This window comes from Coptis chinensis, chromosome 2, assembly GCF_015680905.1.
Source record: "Coptis chinensis isolate HL-2020 chromosome 2, ASM1568090v1, whole genome shotgun sequence".
NCBI classification, from domain to species: Eukaryota; Viridiplantae; Streptophyta; class Magnoliopsida; order Ranunculales; family Ranunculaceae; genus Coptis; species Coptis chinensis.
This window is the reverse complement of record NC_141457.1, coordinates 46,615,910-46,642,654: the sequence shown is the minus strand read 5'-3', so window position 1 is coordinate 46,642,654 and position 26,745 is coordinate 46,615,910. Positions and strand designations below refer to the sequence as shown.

At 36.9% G+C, this 26,745-nt stretch overlaps 1 protein-coding gene, 2 long non-coding RNA genes and 1 pseudogene across 9 annotated transcripts; 2 read left to right on the top strand and 2 right to left on the bottom strand.

Moving 5' to 3' along the window:
- Positions 1 to 4,571: 4,571 nt before the first annotated feature.
- Positions 4,572 to 7,644, bottom strand: LOC147516278 (uncharacterized). The gene is made up of 4 exons (XR_015213633.1): positions 6,925 to 7,644; positions 5,554 to 5,696; positions 4,918 to 5,151; positions 4,572 to 4,772 (listed from the first exon to the last, which is right to left on the bottom strand). It is a non-coding gene; the product is annotated as an uncharacterized LOC147516278 (long non-coding RNA).
- A 659-nt stretch (positions 7,645 to 8,303) lies between these two features.
- Positions 8,304 to 10,552, top strand: LOC147516277 (uncharacterized). The gene is made up of 3 exons (XM_086593203.1): positions 8,304 to 9,211; positions 9,455 to 9,548; positions 10,031 to 10,552. The coding sequence occupies exons 1-3, from the start codon at positions 8,304 to 8,306 to the stop codon at positions 10,550 to 10,552; spliced, it is 1,524 nt and encodes a 507-aa protein (XP_086449329.1).
- A 1,533-nt stretch (positions 10,553 to 12,085) lies between these two features.
- LOC147516276 (uncharacterized) lies at positions 12,086 to 18,054 on the top strand. Of its 6 annotated transcripts, none has more exons than XR_015210997.1 (7): positions 12,086 to 12,191; positions 13,067 to 13,192; positions 13,548 to 13,621; positions 15,226 to 15,274; positions 16,686 to 16,761; positions 16,957 to 17,670; positions 17,757 to 18,054. It is a non-coding gene; the product is annotated as an uncharacterized LOC147516276 (long non-coding RNA). The 6 variants fall into 6 exon arrangements; XR_015210995.1 differs by having other exon boundaries at positions 12,098 to 13,192; positions 17,757 to 17,932; positions 17,999 to 18,054; XR_015210999.1 differs by having other exon boundaries at positions 12,099 to 13,192; positions 16,957 to 17,429; positions 17,501 to 17,670.
- A 1,465-nt stretch (positions 18,055 to 19,519) lies between these two features.
- LOC147516275 (uncharacterized) lies at positions 19,520 to 25,138 on the bottom strand (annotated as a pseudogene). The gene is made up of 9 exons (XR_015210993.1): positions 25,089 to 25,138; positions 24,544 to 24,683; positions 24,034 to 24,092; positions 23,238 to 23,305; positions 23,089 to 23,137; positions 22,668 to 22,745; positions 21,125 to 21,217; positions 20,304 to 20,864; positions 19,520 to 19,861 (listed from the first exon to the last, which is right to left on the bottom strand). The product of XR_015210993.1 is annotated as an uncharacterized LOC147516275 (transcript).
- Positions 25,139 to 26,745: the final 1,607 nt, after the last annotated feature.

The following is a 26,745-nucleotide window of genomic DNA, read 5'->3' as shown; positions in this document are numbered from 1 at the left end:
AATCACGCGTCGACTTACTTGATCACCATCCGAGTTCTAGGCGAGAATTTAGGCCTTCTTTGGATCGACATAGCTAAAAATTCTTACCTGTTACAAATTTTACCGCTAGTCACTCCACTGAACCTTTCATCAAACCTTTCACTTTCACCAAAAATTCCTTACCCATCTATTAACCCCAAATAAAGAACTAACCAAAATGATGAGTATGAGAAATAGGATGAAATGTAGAAAAATAAAGAGAAACACTTGTCCCAAATAAAAGTTAGTTACCTGCTTCAGGGGAAAAAAAATAGAATCATGTTTCTTAAGCCTTTTAAAAAAAAATAATAATAATAATAAAACAAAATGAAATAAGTACAAAGGCTTAAGAGCAAAGTAGGAAAACTCAGGTAGAAACAGGAAAAGAAAACAAGGATTTCTCGAGTGTAAATATCTTGAAGACCCTATTCTCTCATACTTATCATTTTTTGATTATCCATTTCCATTTTCTTCTACACTATCACCTAATCCCCACAATACCTAATAAAGACCTCTAGCTCAATTAGGAGTAGAATGGTGAGATATTAAGTAGTAGATGTGATTGATCGACCTCGGCTCCTCTGTTGTCATCGAGTATGTGAGGAAACGTGCGCCCACTGCACACTAGAGTTAGCAAAACCTGAGTGGAAAAATTATGAGCGAATTTGTGTTTCGACACATACCTGTGAGAACCCATTTAGGTACGCTCCCCAAAGGATCCAGAAACGGCCCTGCTTGTGCATTTCAATGTAAAGTTCACTGTATGCATGTTCATATGTAGATGTTTTAATTATTGTATGCATATTAACTTGAGTTTCAAAGGAATTAATCCTCATTCTCCGCTAAGGAGATGTATAGATATCTGAGATTAATTTAGGAAACAAGCTTTTGTTACTGAGTCGTTGTAGTATAAATGAAGTTTGTGAGTATCTTCTCTGGAAAACTCTCACAAGGCTATAACTCGTCCACTAGGGAATTCCTAGTGGTTTAAGGCCTTGTTGCATACGGTCAATGCAACCATACTCTACGAAACGAGACTTAGCTTAGAATGCACAATTTTGGCCACTTTTCTGTTTTAATGTCTCTTCTTTGCATGAGGACAAGCAAAGTGCTATTTGGGAAAAGTGTGATAAGCACCCAAAACTGTACTATAAAGCCCCATAGAGACATAACATTTCGGTTAATTTTGTGCTTAATAATCATGAAATAATCTCATTTTCGTGCTTTTGTAGATTGGAGCAACTAACGTACAAATGATGATAAAGCTAGCATTTAAGCATGGAATAGGGAGTATACATAAGCTTTCCAATCAAGCCCACGTGAAACCCAACAAATCCGGACTAAAGCCCAAAGACTCAAACAGTACAAAATCCAGTCAGAAACGGGATTACGTGGACAAAAGCATCAAACTGCCGAAGCTCATATCTCTTGAACCAGGACTCCAAATGCGACAAGTGAGCTGCTCAGACGATCAGTGCGATGAACTCTACGCATAGGCGGGAAGTTGCAAAAATGTCAAAAGACTAGACCGCCACTGGACACAGCACATGGACCCACCATGTGGGCCTAAAAGAGTTGATGAGTCATCATGCAAAAAAAGACAAAAGGAGCAAATAATTAGTGCAAAAGTGACACCTTGCATGTAATTGATGAGGTTAGATATGATTAGGTGCTAATAATCAAAACAAAACAAGGTGTCACTTGTTTTGAATGTGTGGGTAAGAAGAAATTAAATGTGATTTATGTTTCACGTGGGATGGAGGGAGATTGCTCTCATATAGAGCAAGAAAACAAAACAAGGGGGGATTAACTACATTTACTCCTTTGACTCTTTTTCCTTTTCATTCCTTGTCTTTATCTTTTAGTTTTTAGTTTTGTTTTTTAGAAGAAAAGCTTGTAACATGTTAATGGTGAAAACCAACTTCTAGTTCTTGAATAAACTACTTTCTTCATTAGGTAAAACAGGTTGTTACATCTTGTTTACTTTTTTCTCATCTCTCTTTTACATACCTTTCTTGTAGTTTTAAAACAATCCTAGGATCATGAGCTAAAACTCTTCAAGTTGGAGGGTTAATGATGCTCATGTGAGGATTCGTAGAAATTTCTTAGAAATAGGATTCACTGCCTGGACTTAAGGGCATATATAGCACACTACCCCAAAATGGTAGTGTCTGGCCAAACTTGAGACCTGGAAATTAAGAAGGACTCGCGTGCGCCTCCCTTTTCATGCCTGGGCTAGCCGCGCGCGCGAGTCTTCTCCAATCTCTTATTTTCATAGTTAACAGGATTATGTTGTATGAGTCCAGGAGTTGAGATGGGATTTCAGAGATGAAATCCCAGTTCAACTTCTTATGCTAGAGAAATGGACTTAGAGATGAGTTCATCTCGCTAGGGATCAACGCTCAAGCCGGTTCGGGTTTGATAATAAACCCAAAACAGCTTAGAGAAGGTAGTAATCCGATTTTAAGAGAAGTTAATAAGACCTCGCATGAGTAGAATTATCCTCCACCTCTTCTTTCTCTTTGAATTATCTTACGAAATTCTTAGTTCTTTTTCATTTTTATTGTGTTTCGCATTTTAAGCGTCCGTAGGATTTAAACAACAAAATTAAACTTAGCTAGTAATCCAATATGAAACTTACTCACTAGTTTCCCTACTTAGAGTATAAGAAAGTTGTACGCTGTCCTAGAATTTAGGTTGGTTCGAATCCCTACTTGAGCAAAACGCACGAATACGTGAGTAAAGACTTGAGCCTACACCGAACGGAAACGAGAACTCAATCTTAATACCGCAAAGTGATAGATATTAGCTGTAGCCCAAGCAATGCCCATTTATGCTATGAGTACCTATCGTCTTCCTTGTAAGATTACAAATAAGTTGGATCAGCTTAATATAAACTTCTGATGGAATGGCTCTCAATCATCTCATGCCTATCATACTATCAGCTGGGACAAATTATGTAGAAGCAAATCTAATGGAGGTCTTAAGTTTAGGAAAGCAAGGGATATTAATCAAGCTCCGATCAGCAAGCATTGTTGGAGGATGATTAAGGATGAGCTGTCCAAATGGGCTCTGTTATTTAAGAAAACTTATCCAAAATGGCAGAATATGATTGATATGAAAAGTCTCCCTAGGGACACCTCTTATTTCTTTAGAGGCATCATCAGAACTTTGAAAGAGATCAAAGAGGGTTTTCTATGGAATATTGGAGTTGGCTCTTCCATTTCTATCTACAATGATCCTTGGCTCACCTTTTTGGGTAAACCTCTTATCCTCAAAGATTTGCTGGATCCTGACCCAACTCTTCTTGACCTCAAAGTTAGCTCTCTTTTTTCCCCTATTCTCCTGTCCTGGAATCAAAATCGATTGGGAGAATTGTTTCCCTTTCAAATCATCCAATCCATCAACAGAATCCAGATTAGACCATCAGGATCCCCTAATCATATTATTTGGCCTATTACTAAGAATGGTGAACTCACTGTTAAATCAGCTTCTATCTTTCTCACCAAGCAATATAATATATCTTTTTCTTCCTCTTTCAATCCTTTATCTGTGAAAAAGCATTGGAAGCTTCATTTAGATGCTGCTACTCAGTTGTTCATTTGGAAATTATATATGGGTGGACTTCCTATGAGGGATGTCCTACACATGTTAAAATTCAAAGGAGATATTTCTTGCTTATTCTGCCAAAGCTGTATAGAAACTGCTTCTCATGTTTTTTTCACTTGTAAATGGATTAAAATGATGTGGTATGTCTCCAATGCATAAATACTCATCTTGATTGGAAAGTTAAAGACTGGATAAATCAATTCATCTGTTAGTGCTCCTCTAAGGATGAAGATATTTGCAGAAGAGGCTATCTATGTCTTTATCTCTTATATGAACTTTGGCTGGCTAGGATGGAATGCATGCCTATAGTTTTGAAATCCATTTTGAACTTGTCTGAGTTGAAGAGAGAAAGAAATAGCTCTACTTTTCTCTCTATATCCCATTCTGATCTGTCTATATCTTTTAATATCAGCTCTTGGTCTCCACCTTCCTCTCCATGGTCTAAAGTTAATTTTGATGCTGTTTTTGACAGATCTCATTTTAGTGCGGCTGTTGGGGCAGTTGTTCAAAATGTGGAGGGAGTCATTCTGGGCGCTGCCACTAGAAGATTCTCTACAAGTGATCCAGAGCAGGCAAAAATGATTGGAGCTGAAGTTGCAATCTTGTTGGCCCTCAGATTAAACCTTTCTTTTGTTATTTTGGAGGGAGATTGTCAATCCCTGATACCAGCTCTAGAAGCTTGTAATAGATCTCTTTTAAGGTGGAACTCCTTTTCTATTTTTCAGCATATCTTTACCTTAGTTTCAGGGCTGGATAAGTATGTTTTTGATTGGGTTAAATCATACTGAGAATTGTTTGGCTCATGGTCTGGCTTCCTGAGCCTCACAACAAATTCCTGGTAGACACCCTCCATGTAATCTTAAGTCTGTAAACTCTATTTTCAGCCTTTAATAGGGGGATGGTTTATCTCGAAAAAAAAAAAAAGGGAGAGAGAGAGCAAACTGAACCTGTTGCTCCCGTTCCAAGAAAAAGAAAATACACTTAATAAAATTATAAAGAAAAAAGAAGAGAATAATTACATATTTTAGCCTCGATTTAGATCTATATAATAAATTACTATGTACGACAATTTCCCTTTCCCGAGAAATGCACGAAGTTCCTCTTGATGAGAGTGAGACGCCCTTGCTATCTCTGTAGAAATCTCACTGCAACTCATAAAACAAAGAAGTAGGTAAGTCAAAAATAAAACTACTTGAAGCCACAATTTATACAGATGTTTTCACAACCGCATGCATAAACAAGTGAAATAACAAAAATAAAAATGTTTAAAGCTGCATTGTTCATACATACATATGCCCCCATGCTCATTGCCCAGATCTTGCCAGGTGAGACCTTGTACTGTACCCAAGGACAAACTATTATACCATCTCTTAGTCTTCTATTACGGATGTATGCTGGAATGCAAGAAAAGAATTGCAAACCATACATCTTTAGCAAGGACAATGTCACCGCCATGGACACTATTCACCGAAAAATCCACCAATTCCATAACGTTGGAACATATGAATAACCACGAGACATTTCCTGCATATGCTACCATATTGTACAGGAAGAGCTATAGATCAATAATACATTGGTATCATTGACATAATGGCATCTATTTCAAATATCAACAACATTTTACCTTCAAAAGATACTAAATTGTAGTGCATAAACATGCACAACAATAGTGAACTTAAGAGGCATAGATCCCATGATAGTTGAGACCATCTTCAACAAAATGAACCAATTACAAAATGTCTAAGTTATAGACGACCAAGTAGGAAAAGTATGTTCAGATATCATCCAATCATAGAAGGGAGCATTGTTTGTCATGACAAAAACAAAGATCCTAACAAAATTATAAGCAGACATAACCCAAATCAATCATACCCAGCAAAAGATTAACAAAAATCTGTGATTCATAGGACTGTCTTTTAACCTTACCTTAGAACATGAAGCCCCAACAGGCTCATTAGAGAATGAATGAGAACTCAAAAATTGGCATTTGAAAGTGGAGCCAACAACAATGCGATGTCACCATAGGCTTCTTCATGTTCTACGTCAATAAGCCCGTGACTCTTCAGAACCTGCCATCAATTAGAATTAAGCGACTGCAAACATACCTAGAATGTAAATTTTCATAATGAGTAACTCTTAAACCTATTGAACAGCTAGTGATCATTCCAATACGTGATTGTTCAAATAAACAAAAAAAGAAAGTGTGTTTACGTCTGTCTGTGCGTTTGTGTATAGAGTGGCTATAGAAGATATCTGATTCTGTCCAAAATCGGTATAGGCACACAGGTGAAAAGACTATTCTTATGTGCAAAATTGATATAGGTATGAGGTGCACTAACTTAAAGTGAATTACACACACAAGTGTGATGCAAGATGCATTTACAAATTTCAACCTCGATCAAATCAAAGAGTACACTGATTATTACTAGTCTCAACTCTCGAGTGCAAACAGTTGAAGTTACTAGAGCTCCAATTACATGGAGCTCTCTGTTCTCAAACATAAGCTCGAGCTCAAGTGTAGAGGATGGTAAGCTCGAATGTTTCAATATTTCAGATGTCGAAGATGTAGTAGAAGTCCCAACTGATATCCAGGACATAGGCACTGAACTTTGGAAGGAATATCTAGTGGGTTTCTTTGCCGACAAGAGAATGCCTTTACCCTTGGTGAAGAAAACTCTTGAAAGGGTTTGGAAAACAAAAGCAAGCTATGAAATTTCAACAGATCGAGATCTGTTTTATTTCAAGTTTCTGGACTCATCAGACAGACAATTGGTTCTTGAAGGAGGCCCATGTTTGTTGCAGGAAGAATCTTCATGATCAGACCCTGGTCTGAGGACTTAGACATCCAGAGGAAGAGTGTCAGTACACTTCCTATTTGGGTAAAGCTTCACAACATCCCCAAGCAACTTTGGACTAAGAAAGGTATTAGTTTTATAGCTAGTAGAATAGGGAAGCCTCATTGCTGGGATGAAGCAACACAGAAGAAGCAAAGATTAGATTTTGCAAAGGTATGTGTGGAGGTTCCTGTTAATGCAAAATATCCTACCTCTTTGAAGTTCAAGTTGGGCTTAGGGAGAGAAGCTACTGTAACAGTTGAGTATGTTTGGAAACCACTCTCTTGTGTCAACTGTAACAAGTTTGGGCATAATGCAACAAGGTGTCCTCAAAAATCCACCAACACTACATGGATTAGGAGACCAACAACAACAACAACCACACCTCAAGAGGGAGGTGCTACTGTTCCCCCTCCGACTGAGGCAGAACAGGAACCAGCTACTACAATGGCTGTAAACTCACCTACAGTGCCCGCAGAGGCCAATGCTCAGAGCTTAGTTCTTTATGTACCTCCATCAAACAGCAGCGGTGTTGTACAAACACCAGTGAGTCAAACTGGTTCTCCTTCTAGCTTGATCAATCAACCGAGGGTAGTAATACCTAACTCATCAACCCTTGTGGTGGACTTTTCATTGTACAATATGTCCCCACAAAGTAATGCTGTTGTAACGCCTACTCTACATGCGCTCACTGATGTGGTTACTGAAATGGTTTCAACCTTGGAAGCAGACAACATAGAAACTGTTATCTCGGGGAAGGAACAAGAGCATTATAGTTGTGAGGAGGCTTTCACTGACATGAATGTAGTGAACAACCCTCTACTAATCAGTGGAACACCAATTGCAACCGAAGTAACCAAAATTGAGATGTTTCATGATCACTTGGTTACAGAGACGACCGTGGACCCTCCAGAGGCTACTCCATTTGCCAAGGCTAATGGTCAATCTCCATCTCAACAATCTCACCAGAAGAATAATTCTCAGTAGCAAAATTCTGGCAAGAAAAACACAGCAAGGAAGTGAGGTAGGCCCAAGGGGCAAGGAAAGAAGTAATTATGTTTCTGTTAATCTCTTGAAGGAGACATCCCAAATGCTGCACTGTGAGGTAACTTTTCTACCCACTAATCAGTTTTTTCATTTAACTACTGTTTATGCAAGCAACTCTAAGATTACTAGAAGATCTCTATGGTCTGTTTGTATCTATTTCTGCATCCATGACTATGCATTGGTGCGTCTGCGGTGACTTTAATAGTATCTTGTCCTCTGTGGAACGGTATGGATGTGCTCCCCGTCCACCCCGGGATATGGAGGATTTTATTGATCTAGCGTTAACTCAACCGGTCCGGTTGATTTACGTTCTGACTATTTTCCCTTGGACTATCAACTCAAGGTCCAAGTAGAAAAGGATAAAAATAGACAGATGCTTGGTTAATCTACAATGAAGTAGTATCTTTCCGACCCTCTGAAGCCTCCTTCTTGCCGCAAAGGAGTTTCGACCATACTCCTATAGTTCTATCATGGTTTGATATGCTGAAATCTTTGTATCCTTTTAGGTTTTGCAACGCCTGGGCTTTGCATAATTCTTTTCATGAAGTGGTTAAGAATGCTTGGGAACAGACTATCGGTGGCAACCCTATACTTGTGCTTAATGTAAAACTGAAAAGATTAAAGGGAGTGCTTAAGGACTGGTCGAAGACTAATTTCTCAGACATTCATGCCAGAACTGAAGGTTCATGAGATATCCTCTTCTCTATTCAAACTGAACTACAGTCTCGACCTACTAACTCTAGATTAATCTCTAAAGAGCAAGTAGCTCGAAAGGAATATTGTAACCTGCTCAATATGGAATATGAGGAAATCAAACAGAGATCAGGTTGTACTTGGATTATACTTGGAGATAGGAACAATGCTTATTTCCATGGAATGGTCAAAGAAAGAAAGGGCAAGAACAAAATCTGGTCACTTGAAGATTCAAAAGGGCAAGTATGCACCAAACAAATTGAAGTTGTCTCTATGATTACCACTCACTATGAGGAATTATTGGGGGAACCTTCAAATTCCAACTTTGATGATGACTTCTTTGCCAATCTCAATGTTAGGGACACCTTACATGATGATGTTTTCTTGAGTTCTGATATCAATGAAAAGGAGATTGTGGAGGCCCTTTTTAGTATGGAGAACTATAAATCTCCAGGACCCGATGGTTATAATGCATACTTTTACAAGTCTTGTTGGTCCATAGTTGGCTCTGACTTTGCTAAAGCTATTAAGTATGCTTTTGTAACTAATACAATGACTAGAGGGCTCAACTCTACTTTCATATGCTTGGTCCCTAAAGTCCCGAACCTCATCAAGAGTTCTGATCGCAGACCGATTGTTTTTGCAAACACTACCTATAAGTGTTTTGCCAAAGTTATCTCAAACAAACCAAAGCCTCTCTTATCCAATCCTCTCTTATCCAAAGTTATCTCAAACACTACCTATAAGTGTTTTGTTCCAGGAAGAGATATTCATGACAACTTACTTCTCTCACATGAGCTTTTGCGCAAGTATACAAGAAGGGGTGTGTCTCCTAGATGCACTTTGAAGGTAGACATAAGCAAGGCCTATGACAGTCAGTTGGGAGGTGATAGAACCATTGCTCATCAAATTTTCTGTCCCTCCTCGTATGATTCAATGGATAAAACTATGCTACTCCACAACCTTTTACTCAATTCTTGTAAATGGTTCACCTGTGAACTACTTTCAAGGTAAGCGAGGGCTCAGGCAAGGAGACCCTCTCTCACCATATCTCTTTGTGATGGTGATGGAGATTTTGAGCTCCCTTCTCATAAATGGTTTTAATGCGGGCCATATCAAAGCCCACCTGAAGTGCAAGAAATCAAGGATTGTGAATCTCTGCTTTGCAGACGACCTTTTACTCTTCTTTAAAGGGGACCAAGGCTCTTTGCAAGCAGTAAAGAGTATTCTTGACATATTTACAAGTGTTTCAGGTCTGAAAATCAACAATCAAAAGACTACACTGCTGACGGGTGGTCCACTATTGATGAAAGCCAAGCACTCGCGGACTCAATGGATATCAAATTGGTTACTCCACCTGTTACTTATCTTGGCCTGCCATTAATCTTAGCTCGGCTGGGTATTACTTACCTTTAGTGGAGAAGGTAACTACTAGAATTTCAAATTGGAAATCTAAGTTACTATCACACGCAGGAAGACTTCAGCTCATTACATCAGTTCTATCTAGCTTCCATGTGTACTGGTCAAAGACATTCGTCTTACCCATAACCGCCTTAGAACAAGTTTCAAGATATGTCATAGATTCTTGTGGAGTGGCCCAAAGAATGGAAGTTAAAATGCATCATGCCGGAAGGACATCACCACTCTCGCCAGAGAGGGAAGGAGGCTTGGGTATCTTAGACTTGAAAACCTGGAACACGGCCTCATACTGTGGTCTTGTTTTTAAAATTGCTTCTAATGAAACGAGTATCTGGGCACAATGGGTTTGGAACCAGAACATTAAGGGCAAGAGTTTCTGGTCTATGCCTATACCAAAGGATTGTTCTTAGGTATGGCGGCATATTCTTGACACTAGAGTTGAAGCTAATAGATTCATCAAATACAGCATTGCAAATGGAGACACAACATCATTGTGGTATGATTTGTGGTGCACTACAACCCCTCTCTTTGACGATCTAATGGTTAGGAATCTTGTACAAGCTCCACCTGACGCTAAGGTCAACTTCCTTATCACCAATGGAAACTGGAATGGCATTGTACACTCTCTTCCAAACTCACAGCTCAAAGAGAGTATTCTCAAGACAGAAATTAACAACTTCATGTCTCATGACAAAGTCTACTGGACCCCTGACCCGCACGGAGAGTTCTCCTCCAAGTCAGCCTATAATGCTCTGCGATATCCAAGAGAAAAGGTTAGATGGTTCAATCTAGTGTGGGGAAAGTTGGTCATCCCCAAGTATTCTTTTACATCATGGCAGCTATTCTCAGGTTCACTCCCTACCCAGGATAGATTGATCAAGAGAAAAGTGTTGCATGCCTCGAAATGTTGCCTCTGCAACAATGCCAAATAGAACTAAAAGCACCTTTTCTTTGATTGTTCATATAGCAAATCAATTTGGAATAGTGTGAAAAGCAGCTTGGATCTCAATTTCCAGCACTCAAACTCTAATAGAGAATGGATGCACCTACTAATGTTGACTAGTAAGAACACTACTGTATCAGAAATCCTTAAAGTCTACATATGTGCTGTTGTCTCATATATTTGGACTGAGAGGAATTTTCGAGGATTTAGAAACACCTCAAAGCCTTGGGGAGTTGTCAGAGATAAACTGCAAGAGGACATGAAGCTCTACTTACAAGGCCAGATCAAGGAAATACAAGATTCTGTAGAAGCCCGAAGCATTATGAACCGACTAGGTCTGCTAGTCAACTTCAAAACTAAGCATCCAATCCAATGCATATGGACAAAACTGGATAATGATACAGTAAAGTTGAACAGTGATGGTTCTGTATCTGTTGATGGTTGCAGAATAGGTGGTCTTATAAGAAACGCACGAGGAGAGCAGTAAAGCTCCAACAAGTAAAGCAGTATCTCATTATTATAAGACCCATCATCCAAATCGAAATTCTCTGGCAGAGTGATAGTATTAGATTAATTTGTTGATAGTTCCGGAATTCATTTACTTTCTTTGAATATATTCTAACGACACCTTTACACAAAATGAAACAACCGATTCAAGGAAATTAATTTACACAAATGAAATTTTATCTTTTAAGGCTTAAAAATTAAATCGTTTTTACAGAGACAAGGGGTTTCCGAAGTTTTTGAAGATGAGCAGCAATCCAAACAGTACCTAATGGGGTCTTTCGAGCAAGAAACGCGTGTGACTCTTCTTCTGCTTATTGATTTTTGTTTTAGCTTCTTTCCGAAGATTTAGAATTTGAAGAGCGGGAAGAGGGAGAGGTAAACAATTAAAGACTAGTGCTAGCTGTCATATATCTGGCTAACATCCCAATAGGCTAATGCCACATCACACGAGAGAAACTTGCTACTCATTCCGTATAATTCACATTTTAGCTTATACAATAAAAAAAATGAAAAAAAATAAAAAGATAACTGCTAATTAGTGGGGGCGTGAGCTGAAGGTGGAGAAGAGAGAGAGGGAGAGATGGATTTGTGGGTGGGGAGAGAGAGAGTTAGGGTTTGGTTGAGAGGGAGAGGAAAAGAAAGAAGGAGAAAAAGAAATAGGTGAGGATAGGGGTGTAAAAACGGCCCTCAAGCCCTCGGCCCGTCCGACCCGACCCAGTCCATAGACCAAAAAAGCCCTCAAATTTAAGCCCGCATGCAATTTGAGGACAAGGCCGGCCCGACCCTCATGTTTTGAGGAGAGGGTAAGGGCCTAGATATGGAAACATGAGGGCGGCCCTCAGCCCGACCCTCTAAAGCCCGTATTAAGGCCCTCATTGATATTTAGATTTTCTAAACAAAATTACCTATAATACCCTTAGGGTTTTAAGTTTTACTTATTATTACATAGGGTAGAAATGTAAATTTCAAGTATAGTAGTTGATATAAATTCAACCAAATGAAACCCTACTACTCATTTCTTTTCTCTTTTCTTCTTTCCGCTGCACACAAATATGCATCTTCTATTCCTCTAACCATTCTTTCCCCATAATCATTCTTCCAATTATATCTTTTTAAATTAGGTATCTTCATCCTTCTTTCTTCTTTTTTTTTGTCTGTACGGTTTCATTTTCATTCTCGTAGTGTTGTTTTCTAATTTTGTTGTGTGTTTCTTTGTGGCTTGTTAGGCTAAGAAATTAGACTGCTGTAGCACTTGTTTTGGTCAAGTTAGCTTGGATCTATTTAAAAAAGATAATAAAAAAGATGTCTTTTTTAAGTTTACATCTTTTTTTTTTTATGTTCATTGACAGCGAATTTTGCGAGACTTTCGATCTCGACACTGTTTTGAGAACATTCCTCAAAATCACATATACCACCAAGAGCACCAGAAGCCATCTTGATGAGTTGTTCTTGTTGTTGATAAAAGTAGTTTGAAGAAAAAGCTGATTTAGTAAAAACGAGTAGTGAGATGAGAAGAATAAGGAAACAAGCAGAGTTGTTGTTGTTGTTCATTAGATCTTGTCTTCTTTTTATAGATTCTATCTATATATATATTTCTCTCTTGCTTTCTTGCTAAGCTACTACGGCTGTGATGTTATCTTTGCTGCCACGTTCAGCAGCTTTTGTAACCAACCTCTTGGAGCACATTCCGGGTTCTTTAACAGTGTCTCTGATAATGGATACAACGTCTTCATTGCTCACCACATCCCAAAGTCCATCACTAGCCATTACCTGTTATTTATCACAAGCACGAAAACAATTAGTTATGTATTTCTTGATTTACACATTTATAACTGATAAAACATTATTCCTCTTTACCTTCCCATAGCTATTAGCCTATTACATGCATATATGCGTTTGGGCTCATGTCAATGAAATTCTGTTTTTGTTAGGAACTTAGGATTTCAATTGTCTATTAGGTCTACACTTGTTAAATAAGTGAAATTGTTAAAACCAGTAAAAATCAAGATGGCTGCGAAGGAAAGGGGGAAAGCGTATTTAACATTAGTGGATGAAGATTTTAACCTCAAGTTGCTACAACTTCATTGGCGCCATATGTTTCAACGAGTGAAACATCTTTCCTGTAAGATTCAAACCCTCCGCGAGTTATTTTAACGTCAGTGAAATTTTTCCATGTTAGGATGATCCAAACCTCAGCAAGTTTTTTGAGAGAAAAAAGGGTGGGTTAGTCTTTGTTCAAAACCTTCCATCTATTTGTTAAAACATGGTGTTATCAAAGAATTATCTCATACATAGCTGACAGTTTTTGAACTAACAAAGTTAATATCGTCGATATTTTGATATAACTAGGTTAATAAAGTTTCCGTATTTGTTGTTAAAATTCTTTCGTTTTTGCTTCAAAGGATGTTAATCCTCTTTAACAATTGCTGTCTTCATCTATTATATGCATATCTAACTTCATATCGGACATATGGCAGGTGGAGCGACTCACATCGACATAGCTTGTGACCCTAAGTTGGTCAAGCTTGCTGCTACATTAACTTCTCTTCCGGTAATCTAACTGAAACTTAAACCCCGTTATTAGATAATCTTTTGCGAATTGGCAATAATTGTAATGTGAACATACTTACTAAAATAATCATATTGATATCTAGCATGCTCACATTAACAATGTGAAAATTCTTACTAAAAGGATCATATTGATATCTAGCGTAATTTCATTCATAATGTGAAACAACTTACTAAAAGAATCATAGTCATATCTAGCATGCTTAACTGCATTATATGGTATGCGTTCGGTTGTTTCTTCCGCTATTGGGAAGTACTATGAATGTGAAGTAATTTGAGACCTGGAATTCCAAACTCCACGAGGATCAGTAATTAAAAAGAAAATCTAGTAAATCTAGTGTATGTTTCAATTTATTTATTTATTTTTAGATATATTGTTCAGAGATGAAAAGAAAATGCATCCATTATCACTTTAGAATCATTGAACATTATCAGTCAACTATGTTTTTGTACATATGTGGCTACTATATTAGCAGCTATCATGATAACTTCTTGATGAGCTATGAACTTAGTTGTGAAACTGTAAATCTATAGATTTTAATTCTGTATATTTTCTCGTCTCAGATATGTGTCTCTTAATTACATTGCTAGCCTTTTGGAACACTATCAATGGATATAGTATACTAGGCTCAATACTTCAGGGCTTAAACTAACAAAGATGAAAAAATAAATGTAAACAACATTTGAGTTTGAACATTCCTAGGGAGTTGGATAAATGAAGCTCCCCAAGTGTTTTGAAGTAAACAATCTCAAGGAGACATTAAAACCGTAGAGAAGATAGTAGATTTGTAGACTGTGCTAGCTGCCACATACTGCTCTGTCAGGCTTCTGAACATGCACCCGTCTTGACATTTCCAAGGATTAAAATTATCATTCCAAATTAGTTTGATGGGCAGATAGAGTGCTTACCAAAAATTCATCTTCATAAGTTAAAGTAGTCTCAGTTACTTCAGGCTCAGCTGTGACTGCAGGCTTCAGATCATCATCACCAATTGACCTTGTAACATTTAAAGAGAAAGCACTTATTGATTAGTTCCCTTCAATGCTTTAGATACAGATACTAGTGAAACACACATAATGATCAACTGATGCCTAACAACAAAGAATGGTGGATTCTACCTTTTCAATACGCAAATTCAACGGAAAACTCTGGTAGTACTTAGTACCCTATAAACATTTCCACAAGAATTTTTTAAAATCTTAAGACCGATACCTGGAGAGCAGCTGAACCAACCCTCCATGTGTCAACAAGCCATCTGACATTCTGACTTGTCCACCTGCTCCGACAACACATTCTCTCTCCTCAAGATGGCTTGCAACATGGTCCTACATTCAGAGTTCGTATATGGCTTGTAATTTGATATCCTCAAGTAAATGGAAAACATCGTAGAAGTGAAAGCATAATATTGTGTGTTGAGCTGCTATGCTATTGGTGATTATATTTGGTATACCTTTGATCTTCGTACAATTTTTTTGTTTGCATGTTTGAATGCACTCAAATTCTTTTTTATGTTTTATACTTGTAGACTTGTAGTACTTTTCTAGAGTATTAAAAGCATTGTGTTGTTTCGTTAACTTTTTGGACAGGTTGGTATCACACTTCCGGTTTGACGAATTTTGCTTGTGCGGTGCTAAGGTTTGCTTGTTTTAACTTGTAGATCTTTAATACTTCTAATTGATTGGAATGACCAACGTGTCAGCTTTGATATTAGATACTGTTACTGATGTAGAAACTCCAATTGAAGATGGGGCAGAAGGAGAGTGTGAATTTCTATGCTCGACCCCCTAAAAAACAAAAACGCAAAATTTCTGATGTTTGGACCCAATTCGATAAAACTGTTGAAATTAATGATGATGGTATTGTTGTAAAAAATGCTGATGGGTCTGATTCAATGGTTGTTGTATGTAAAATATGTTTTCAAAAGCTGTCTTGTGGGAACAGGGGTGGGACTAGTCATCTCCGTAGGCACAAGGAATCTTGTCTCAATAGAACAGCAACTAATACGGGACAAACCATCATTGGTGTTGGCCCTTCTGGTTCCATATTCTCTTTCACCTTTAACCAAGCGAGATCCCGTCGTGAGACTGTGCGATACTTTGTTCGTGAAGAGTTGCCATTCGTTAAAGTAGATAAGCCAGCTTTCCATAGGTGGATTACCAAGTCTTTTGGTCCCCAGTTTAAACCTCCAAGTAGGATCACAATGAGAAGTGATGTCATGATGATTTTTGAAGAGGACAAAGCTGCTTTGAAAGCTCTCTTAGACACTGTCCCCGGAAAAATATCTTTCACTTCAGATTTGTGGACTTCAAATAAGAAACTAGGGTATATGTGTATTACTGCTCATTTCATCACTAAAGATTGGAAGTTACATAAAAGGGTCATAAGCTTCCCTTGGCTTCCTTCACCCCAATAATCGGTAAGTCTCGCTGATGCAATGTATTGTAACCTTCGAGTTGGAATCTTTGTGGCAAGATAGGTTCTTTCACTCTGGATAATGCTTCTAACAATGATGTTGCTGTGTCTCGATTGAAAAATTCACTGTTTAAGACTGATTTGTTATCTAAACAATTGTGTCACATTCATTTGTAATCATGCGTTATGAATCTTATAGTGAAAGTTGGATTTGAAACATGTTGATTTCTCTCTTGATAACATTAGAGAGTGTAAAGCATGTGAAAAATTCTCCAAAGAAAATTGCAAAAGTTTTTGAGAATTGTAAGAGTTTGAACATGGAGGAGAAGAGGTTGCCCGTTGACATGCCAACTCGATGGAATTCGACATTCATAATGTTATGATGCAATTCCATACCGAAAAGTTCTTGATCTTTTTTTTTCTATGATAGTGATTTTCCACGTGCTCTTTCTCCGAAGATTGGAATAATGCCATTGTCATTAGAGATTTTTTTCAAATATTCTTTGACTCGACTAAGCTGTTTTTTGAGGGGACTAGTTATGTTACTTCTTCGCCTTTTGCTATCAATTGAGTAGAATTTCATTGTTATTAAAGAAGTATGCTAATGAACCCGGTTTTATACTTATGTATGAAGACATGAAGGACAAGTATGATAAATACCGGAAGCGTGTCCCTTTGCTTCTTGGTTTAGCTTCATGTATGGATCCAAGGTATAAGTTTACTATTTTAGAATTGTTGTTGGACCTAAACTATGAATCTGAACCTTTATCTGATCATGAATCTGAAACCGATACCGTGTCCCACCTATCCTTCTTGGAGAGTCGAAAAAAGATTGAATCGATATAAAAGAAAAATTGTATGCACTTTTGATCAATACCAAATGAAGATAAAGGTGAATGTTCCAGGTCCGAATGTGGCAGTATCTAACACTTGTGTAGTGGAAGATATGGTTGCCACATTGCTATCACAACGTAAAGAAGCTTCTAGACTCACTAGCAAATCTGAATTGCAGCAGTATCTAGATCTGCCCATTGTTAATGTTTGTAGTGAAAAGACATTTGATCTTTTGGGATGGTAGAAGAATGAAGAAGGTACTTATCCTGTTCTGTCTGCCTTGGCACGTGACCTACTAACGGTGCCTGTTACTACTGTTCCATCTGAAGCGGCTTTTAGTGGAAGCGAATGGGTGGTTACCAAATATAGGAGTTGTTTGTTGCCGGAGACAGTGGAAGCTTTGGTTTGTTTGAAGGATTGGTTTCAAGCTGAGGAAGGACTTCAAGATGAAAATTTAGTAGAAGAGACGATGAGCGACGTGGGGATGTAGTGTGTGGACTTTGGTCGTGAGGATTTTGGCGTTAGTACTTTCTATTGTTGTGGTGTACGTGACTTATTTATGTATTTATTTTTATGTGATACTAGAATCTTGACTATTAACTTATTGTTTTGCAGATTTTGGAAGGGGGCTTTTGCAATTTTGTTTTGCACCAAATGAAGTGATCCCACAAGCCTTCAGTTACTTTTGAAATGAAGTGGGATTAAACTTGCTGATTTTGGTTGATTCTTCTTCTCTGACATGGTTGCATGTGTACAGACTATAGAATGATGCTTTTTATCTAGAGGTCAGTTCTTTATATTTACATAATACTTAGCCAATGATGAGAGTTGGATTTGTCTAACTGTAAATATTTATCCTTTTGCTTTGCAGATATTTGAAGACTAAAGCAAATATAAGTTGTGATCAAGAATCAAGTACAAAGAATACTATGAAGCTTAATGATGCATTTAAACAATTCTCTTGTTGTTTTGCAAACCTGTTTTTTTATTTGTTTGAAGTATGAACATGTCCTTGATGGAGGTTCTCTCTCTTGTAATGAATATATTGTTAGAATATGTGAATATATTCTATAGGATACAGCTGTATTATATGGATATATCTCTATCCTATAGAATATATTCATATATTCTATTGTATATGTTAATGAAGTTTTATAGATTTTCAAGAATTTTTGTAATGAATATGTTAATCAGTTAATGAAATCTGATAAAAACCAAATATGTTAATAAAGTCTAAACAAGTTGTATTCAAGAGTTTTGAATAATTGACAAGTTGATATAATTCTACCCACAGTTTTCCGGGGGGGTGAGGTGAAGCAAGGGCTGTATAATTTCAAGTGTTGGCCTCCCTCACAGGGCCCGACCCTCATAAAGATAAATTTGGCCCCACCCATTTTTTTACCCCTGAGGTGACAGAATAAAAACCTAAACCCAAACTACTATTTTTTGTCCCACGTACTCCACTTCTCCCAGAAACGTTCCCTCCACTCTCTTTATTAACATGTGCTGGTTGAAATTTAACATTTTTAATATGGACAAAAATCTTTATAAAAAAGTGACAGAGATAGGAGAGATACATAAAAAAAATATATATTAAAATAATATTGTCCGACTGTAGATGAAGGGCGCCATTATTAAAATATTTTAGATATATCGGACCTATAGGATTCCATAGGGTGTATTGCTGATATATCACAAAACTTTCGGATGATTATATATCGTATAAATTTTCCAATCAGCATAACTTTTTCGAACTCTTCTGATCGAGTTTGAAGGCCAAATAACTTAAATACTCTCCAATGTAAATCATGATGGACTAATACCAAAGTAGACATGGATATGGACAGGGAGCTGGAGTATCACTCTTTTGATGAAAATAAAAGTATTCAGTAACGAACATGGGAACTTTAACGGCTTTATCCAGTAACGTGTTTAGTCCTTAGACGTAGTGTGCAATTGTGCATTGCCATGTATCCAGTGTATTTCGGGATATTTTATCTATTTTCATAATTTTGCTTCTTTGGGCACTTTGAAATTGTCCTTGCAAATTGTATAGCTAGAGCGACTCTTTGACGTTAGATTTCTTCCCTTTTGTCTGAGTACTTATAGAGTACTTATAGAGAGTTGGCACTTCACTACTTCTCTAGGAATGTTAAACAATTATACACTAAAAACTAAAAAAGTGATTCTTATACACAAGCATGCTCTTTTCACAATATCAGCCAGAGCCCGGACTGATTTTAGAGCTGATTTAGAACACAGGGCCAGCCTGGGCATACTGAAGCTCTACCGGCTTGAATTCCAAAGTAGATATATGACCCACCAGTAGTTAACCTACCATGTGAAGACAGTGAAGTACTTCTCTTGAAGGAACCATGTTCCACAAGTTTGTCAAAGGACCAAGTGAGAGACATTATCTAAAGTTCCTTAGTCAGGCTTCACAATTTGTATAAGCAAATTGCAACCTGAAAATAGAAATTCGACAATGGGCTTTCGTAAAATCTTCTAAACGGTTCAAAAAGGGTGTCACAGAATCTATATTACGAGCACTGGCATGCCCATTGTAGATATTTAGGTAATCAATCAATATAACCAAACTGGTCCAGCACAGGCTCCAATAATAAAAGACGGGGAGGATTAATATTTTTTATTTCTCACTTCTACATATAATGGTGAAGGGACGTTACTGCACTATTTCATATTTACAAAGTAATGAACAACATGTCTGACATTTCGGATTCAGGGTTATTCTGTCTGATCTTAAAAGAAAAGTGGCCATTTCTGTTGACCTGTAGCATATGAGATTATATTCTTTTTTAGCGGAGAGATATATTGCACTGCTTGAAATGCTGCTGCTCGTAAAACATTGAAATGACCCAGATCAACAGAGTATGCCTTCTGAAAGCCATCCAAAATTGCGGTCATCATAATATTTGTTGGCTTCCTTTCTGCTTCATATTTCTTCAATAATGAGAGCTGCATTAAAAAAACAGACCATCAAGGACAAACTAAACACGAACAATATATAACATATCATATTTAGATGAGCTTTTACCAAATACTATATATCAAAATTTGCATTTGTTAGTTTATATAATAACATGCTGCCCCTAGGAGTCATTGCGAGTTCTACTACCAGAAGAGGAAATGAACTGTTGATTTTGTCCTTGCTCCTAAGATGTTTGCCTTATGACCTAACAAGCCAAATTAAATAGCAAATAATTCCTTTGGTCTAGGAACGACATACTGTTTCACTTCAGTTTGACATTCATACGACAAATTTATATGTCAACAGAGCTAGCACTCTTTAAAAAACAGGTCTTCTTCTTCTCAAGTGCACACGTGAATTATCTGGTGTTACTTGTTGATGTTCAAAGATCAAACTGACATGTTTGTGAAATAAGAAACTATTTAATACCTCCCCAAGGTCAGCACCTACTGCAATGCCATCAGCTATGATCTTTGGAAGAGCACAGGCATCTCCGAATCCCAAATTAACACCTTGGCCAGCCAAAGGATGAATAGTGTGTGCTGCATCACCAATAAGAACCACACGATTGACTGCGTATTCATTGGCGTGCTTTAGTGACAAAGGAAACACCATTCTCTCTAAGCCCAATTCGACTACTTTGGGAGGCACTTCCCAGGAATAATCTCTAGAGTACCCCAGGTAGTTTGACTGAGGATTGGGATCATACCCATCATGAAGACCATGGTTTACTGCTTTAACAAAATCATCCTCACTCATCGATTTACGCTCTGTTGCTTCCTTTGGAATCATAGTCCAAACAATATTACTAAACTCGTCCCCTATAGGTAAAAGTGCAATTGGACCAGAAGGCAGAAATCTCTGCCAAGCACAATGATTTTCAACAGTATGCTTAACAGTACAGATGATTGCATTCTGTGATTAATTCCATCCAGGTGTTTTGATTCTCGCCAATTCCCTAACATGTGATTTTCCCTCATCTGCTCCAACCTGCAAAAAGATCAATTGGCCATTTGTTAGCTAATAACAAATGAGTAGGACAAAGCATAACCTATTTGACACAGACAATGACGCAAATGTGGTCAGTGCCAACATCTGAAAAAGACAACGTTTGTTGAACACCAATCCTATGAAACTTGCAAGTAGAAAATTACTAAAATAAATTGTGGCACATGTCTGACCAGTGCGTGCAATAATAGCATGTGACATCAAAACTCTTACAAAACCAAAAAAAAAAAAAAAAAAATTACCACCAGCTTTGCAAATATGCTTTGTCCATCACTAAATTCTAACTTTGCCATTCGTGAACATGATGAATCGATCCCTTTAGTTCCAGTATTTGGCTGTACATCCATTGTTGACAAGCACGTAAATGTTACATATTTTATTTACGCCCAATTTTATATTAGTTAGTCCATTTAATTTATTCGTTTGATTTAGTTAGTATATTTTTGGTGATTTGACAGGAATTGGACTTAACCTGATTAAAAGTGTAGAAATTGTCGAGATTCGGGATGTCAATGTCTGAGTTCCCCTAGTTTGGTTGGCCTGACAGGGTTGTGCAGTTCATTGGAGGTGCTCGAAACAGTATTAGTATACTACTGGGTTATTATTTACCTTTGGTTTGGGCCTTAAGTATTTGGGCCCTTAAGTATTTGCATTTAGCAAAATAATATGATCATGAGCTCGAAGTCACAAGGCGAGGATCTGCTGGTGGGAATATGGGCCTAAATTGAGTTAAGGTCCAAGAACTATTCCATCAACCCATGTGCAAGTAAAGGCCGCACTCACCAAATCAGCTACTTGGACCACCAGATAAGTCCGTTAGTCTCCATCCTTCTCACGAACAGAGAACACCCTTTCCAACTAAGATTTGTACCGAATCTCTCGGTTACGAATCTTCACCAAAACAGAACCTTGCCAAATTGAACCAAAACTCCCAAAACTCTTTCGAACCCGAAAAGGAAGGATACAAAACGGTATAAGTGGGAGGGAGTTAAAGGCGCAGAGGAGATCGAGAAGGGAGAACAGAACACCGAAGTCAGGCTCACGATAGTTGATATTGGTTTTGTTAATGGCTTTATTTACTTCTGTTTCTGCTGTTTTATTTTCGATGTGTAACTAAACTATTTCTAGGGTGTAGATGAAACCTTAGATTGATGTGATGTTAGAGATTTGATTTTTGGTATTCCTGAATTGTTATTAATGATTAAATTCTTCTTTGAACTCATGATTAATTTATCTAGTATTTCTTTCACCGATTATGTGATGCATTTTCGGTAGTTCGAATAGGTGATTGTTAATCAAGCTTAGTATAACTGTTAGTATTAAACCATTTGATTGTTTATGCTGTAAGAAGACAAATAATGCTTTGGGTTTAATCTTTAGCTGAGTAAGAAGATAATTTTGCGAAGAAAGTGCAAAAAGAATTGTAACGATAGTATCATCGATTGCTACTCAGAAATATATAACTGGAATACCAAAGGTTAAGTCGATAGTGTATACGGAGATTTAAGGTGGATTCGATAGTCCTAGAATTCTCTCAACTTAGCAGAACCTCATTATTTAGTTTATTCATTTCTTAGACCGTAGTTAAATTAAATAGATTTAGATAATAGTTAATTCCAAATTCCATCAACAAATATTGTTCGAATTAGGTTAGATAATATTTAGTATTCAATTGTCCCTAAACAGCAATCCCTGTGGGATCGACCTCGTTCTTGCGCACCTATTACAATAGACCTCGTGCGCTTGCGAGAAGTATTATTATTATTAAAGTAGGGTTTAATTAACATGATTATTTAGGTCGGTTAATTTTCTATCAATTGTCATCAATATGGAAGGATAGATTGTCTTCTGAAAATCTGTGTTCTGTTATTTCTAATACATTAAGTTTCATAAAGTGTCAAAGAAATGAAAAATAAGTTTTTAAATGACGTGGAATGAACGAAGATCAATACTCAGTAGCTAAACAAACTGAAGAACCAAAACAACAAGAGTAGCAATCGAGACAAAGCTTAATATCACACTTCAAGCAAACCAAACTACTAATATTCAATGATTTCAGAGGTAAAGCTCAATAATCACACTTTACATGACAACTATATTACAAACCACTCGCAATTTCTATTGAAAACACAATATTCATCACCATTTGGAAGGAACAATATAGATTTGTAATGAAAAACTAAATAAACGAAAATGTAGAGAATACCTGCAAACATGACAAGAGAGAGCTATGAAGCAGTTCTCTCATCGCACACCTCAGATCACAACCAGATGCACCATAGTTACCTACTTGGCTACTTCAATACCTTTAAAAGCAGCAAAATAATTCTAATTTTCTTGATATGCAAATCCTACCCTAGTATATCTGCATCTACATTGCCTGCGGTGTACCTAGTGTATCTCAAGCCAGTGTAATCCCAAACATGCAAGGAGAAATATGAAAAGATACAAGAGATTTATACTAGAAGGTTTCTTGAAGATGTAATGTATTATAACTGTTTCAAATTTACAAAATAAGGGGGGAAACAAAAAACATGCTATTACATGTATCTGTTTATTATAGTTAACATTAAGGTATCAACAACGACCACGTAAAACATCTGCAATTGGGCAACAATATCCTAAGATTTACAGGGTGATGATGTTTCAAAAAAGAGTAAACATATACTGAGTAATAACTAAGGTGAATTCAAAGATATGACAACAAAGCACTCAGAATCCCCCCCCCCTATGCCACCCCAGCTTTTAATGCACATGGCATACATTTTAGAAGAGTGAATATATAATGTGCGGGTATCCAATTGATGACCATATACATTAAAATCAGAGCATTTAGTTGTGTAACTAATAATTAGATGTGTGTATGGTAAGCCTTAAGATCGTACCTTTAATAACCATTTCTAGAGAGAGTTTAATGTCACAAATGTATAAATGGCAAAAAATTTAGATCGGTTATGCAATTTGAATTTTGAAATGGTTGCCCTAGGTATTATTATGACAAACAACCGAATGGGCAGTGCCACATTATATTTAAATTCGTGTGTTTAGATGCTAACCAAAGGAGGCTTCTTAGTTCTTACTATCTTCTACATATTAAAATTTGAACGTGAATCTGAAATATCATAATTGTACAATGGAAGTGAACAATTACCTGCATTGCATCAAAATATGCATGTCGATGCTACATTACATATTGCCAAGCACCAATATCTGCAAACAGAACAACTTGTACATTGACATAACAACTAAAGATGATTAACTAGGCTACTAGTGAACTAAAGCAATAATAGTTTAGTTTGCGATAGTTGCTCCTAAGATATCCTTTATTCCTCCAGATTCATTTATATGGATATTGAGGAATATGGGATAAACTTAAATTTTGAAAAAAAAAACATGTGGAAAGGAAAAAATGACAAGTTATGCAAAAGAGAATATGATGCAAGCAAATTATAGTATCTCTGTATAGTAACATCATTATGTACCCAATTTTCTCACATTTCTTATCAAATATAAGCTACAAGGTTCCAAATTGTCCGTTAAAGAAATAAATGATGTGATGCTCAATTAAGATAATGAATTACGAGAAGAAAATAAGAAATGCTTGGAGATAGTATATGCACACAACAATTAGGGTATATTAGAAGATATATCACAATTATACCTTTGAAAAAGGAAATAGAAGCAAGAGTAACAATATTGACCCTTGGGTCAGGGAGGTCATCTTTCTTGATGTTAACTTCCTTTCCCAATGCCGGGTTACTATCAATAATAGTAACACTCAATTTCTTCGTCAATGGAGAGCTTGTTGAACACACAGTAAACAAAAAGTAAGTACAAAGACTGAAACCGTTAATGATTCCAACAAAGTATAAACGGAATGAAAGATTCAACAATATTGCTTTTCTTCTTTTTCTCTTTTTCTTTTAAGTTCAATAAGCAATGATAATATTATTAAATCTGGTAATCCAACTCAAAACCAACTGGTTAAGATATAATACACATCGGCCTAGGTATATGTGAGTCTCAAAAGTTTGAAAGCATCATATTATGCATGGAAATAGATACAATGTAATACTAACTCTATACACATGTATAAAGCTTATAACCAGTAAATTACTTAAATCTATGTAAACCATTAAGTAATATATGTCAGAACACCAGTTTTATATATTACATCAAGGAGTAAGAACCAAAGGAGTAAGAAACTTACACAGGGCACAAGCAAGGGCCATGCCAACCATGCCGCCCCCAACAATTGCAATGTCATATTGGTCATTACCATTTTTTGAGCCAAGTTTCTCCTTGTTCTCCTACGATGTTTATTGAAAAACCAATTAGTTTATGCAATAAAAAAATCATTCTTGCTAACTGAAAGAAAGTAAAAAAGACAAACAAATGTAAATTGATTACAGAATTTTGTTGTGCACTAGTTAAACCCCTTGTTGGAACCTTGAAAGCGTGTATCGTGGCAATAACTCTTCTCGTGACAATCCTATCAAATAAAGAACAATTTAATGGCCATAAAACTATGCATTCACAACTCAAAAAAGCAAATACAATCCTATGACGAGATTTTGGTTGGGAATGAGATTTTGAGTAATAATAATGACATAAAATGGTTCTCATTTTAATGCATTTCAGAGATTCTAATTTCTTGTACATAAAATCATACCTGTTCATTTTGGGCGCTGGTCAAGAATCTAAGAATCTGAGCTGGTGCCGTGTTTGTGAATCGAGTGCGGGCTTTCTTATTAGACCAGCGTAGAATAGAAACCCAAATGTACAAAAGGACGATAGTGGCCCGCGTCTTGTTCACCGTCGATAAGTTTTGAATTGATACATATGACAAGTTAATAATTGATTTATTCTTAGATAATTGCTAAGCAGTGGGGGCGTGAGCGGAGGGTGGAGAAGAGAGAGGGAGAGATGGGTTTGTGGGTGGGGAGAGAGAGAGAGAGTTAGGGTTTGGTTGAGAGGGAGAGGGAGAGGGAGAGGGAGAGGGAAGGAGGGAGGGAGAGGGAGAGGGATAGGTGAGGACAGACAGACAGAAACCAACCAATTTAGTTTTTGTCCGCATAACCCCCTCTTATGCCCAGATTTTTCACTCCGCTCACTTGATTAAGATAAAGAAACCAAGGGATTCACCTTGTTCACTTGTACCAGCCATGGTTGTGTCTCTTCGTCTTTGACTCGAACAGTAATGGTAGCCCAAAAATAGTCATGACTTTCACCACTACTAAATAAATGCATATTTATCAAAAAAAAAACCCCAAATAAATACATAATTTTAAAAATATCTCAAATAACAAATCACCTAGAGAAAACATTCTTTCAGTATGCATACAAGATCGCTCATTTTCTGGATGAAATCCAAATGATTGTATTGCTTTCAACATAAAAACAGGATTTTTATTTGAAAAATAAAACTTTAATTTGTATTGTTGCTAGTTGGGTTTCATTGTATTAGTGTTCTTTCTTTATATTAATGACTTGATTAAGCAAAATTGAAAGAGATAAGTGGTTTTCTACTAACAACAGTGGGAAGAAGAGAATTAATGTTTGTGCTTTTCTTTTTCTTTTATTGTTATTTGTTTATCTTAACTTTTTTTAACTAAAGAAAAAAGAGAGAGAGGGAGAGAGAGAACCGGATGAAAGAGTAACAAGTTTTTCATCTGTAACGTGGCTTCACTTGATTGGGCTGTTAGCCTGGTACAACACAGTAGTTGTCCCGCTAGCATTTTTGATAATTAAAACAATGACTACTACTTTTTTTTTTTTTTTTTTTTTTTTTTTTTTTGGCAAAATCTAATGAGTAAAAAGTCTATTTGTACATACACCCAAGCCTTGTTAGCAATTCAGGATA

What these genes read in the sequence shown, in the direction of transcription:
- LOC147516277 (XM_086593203.1), top strand. Translation starts at nt 8,304, where the DNA reads ATGGAATATGAGGAAATCAAACAGAGATCAGGTTGTACTTGGATTATA. An exon ending in ACCTGTGAACTACTTTCAAG is followed by an intron (nt 9,212 to 9,454) that starts GTAAGCGAGGGC and finishes CAAGTGTTTCAG; the next exon opens with GTCTGAAAATCAACAATCAA. An exon ending in ACTCAATGGATATCAAATTG is followed by an intron (nt 9,549 to 10,030) that starts GTTACTCCACCT and finishes GATTGTTCTTAG; the next exon opens with GTATGGCGGCATATTCTTGA.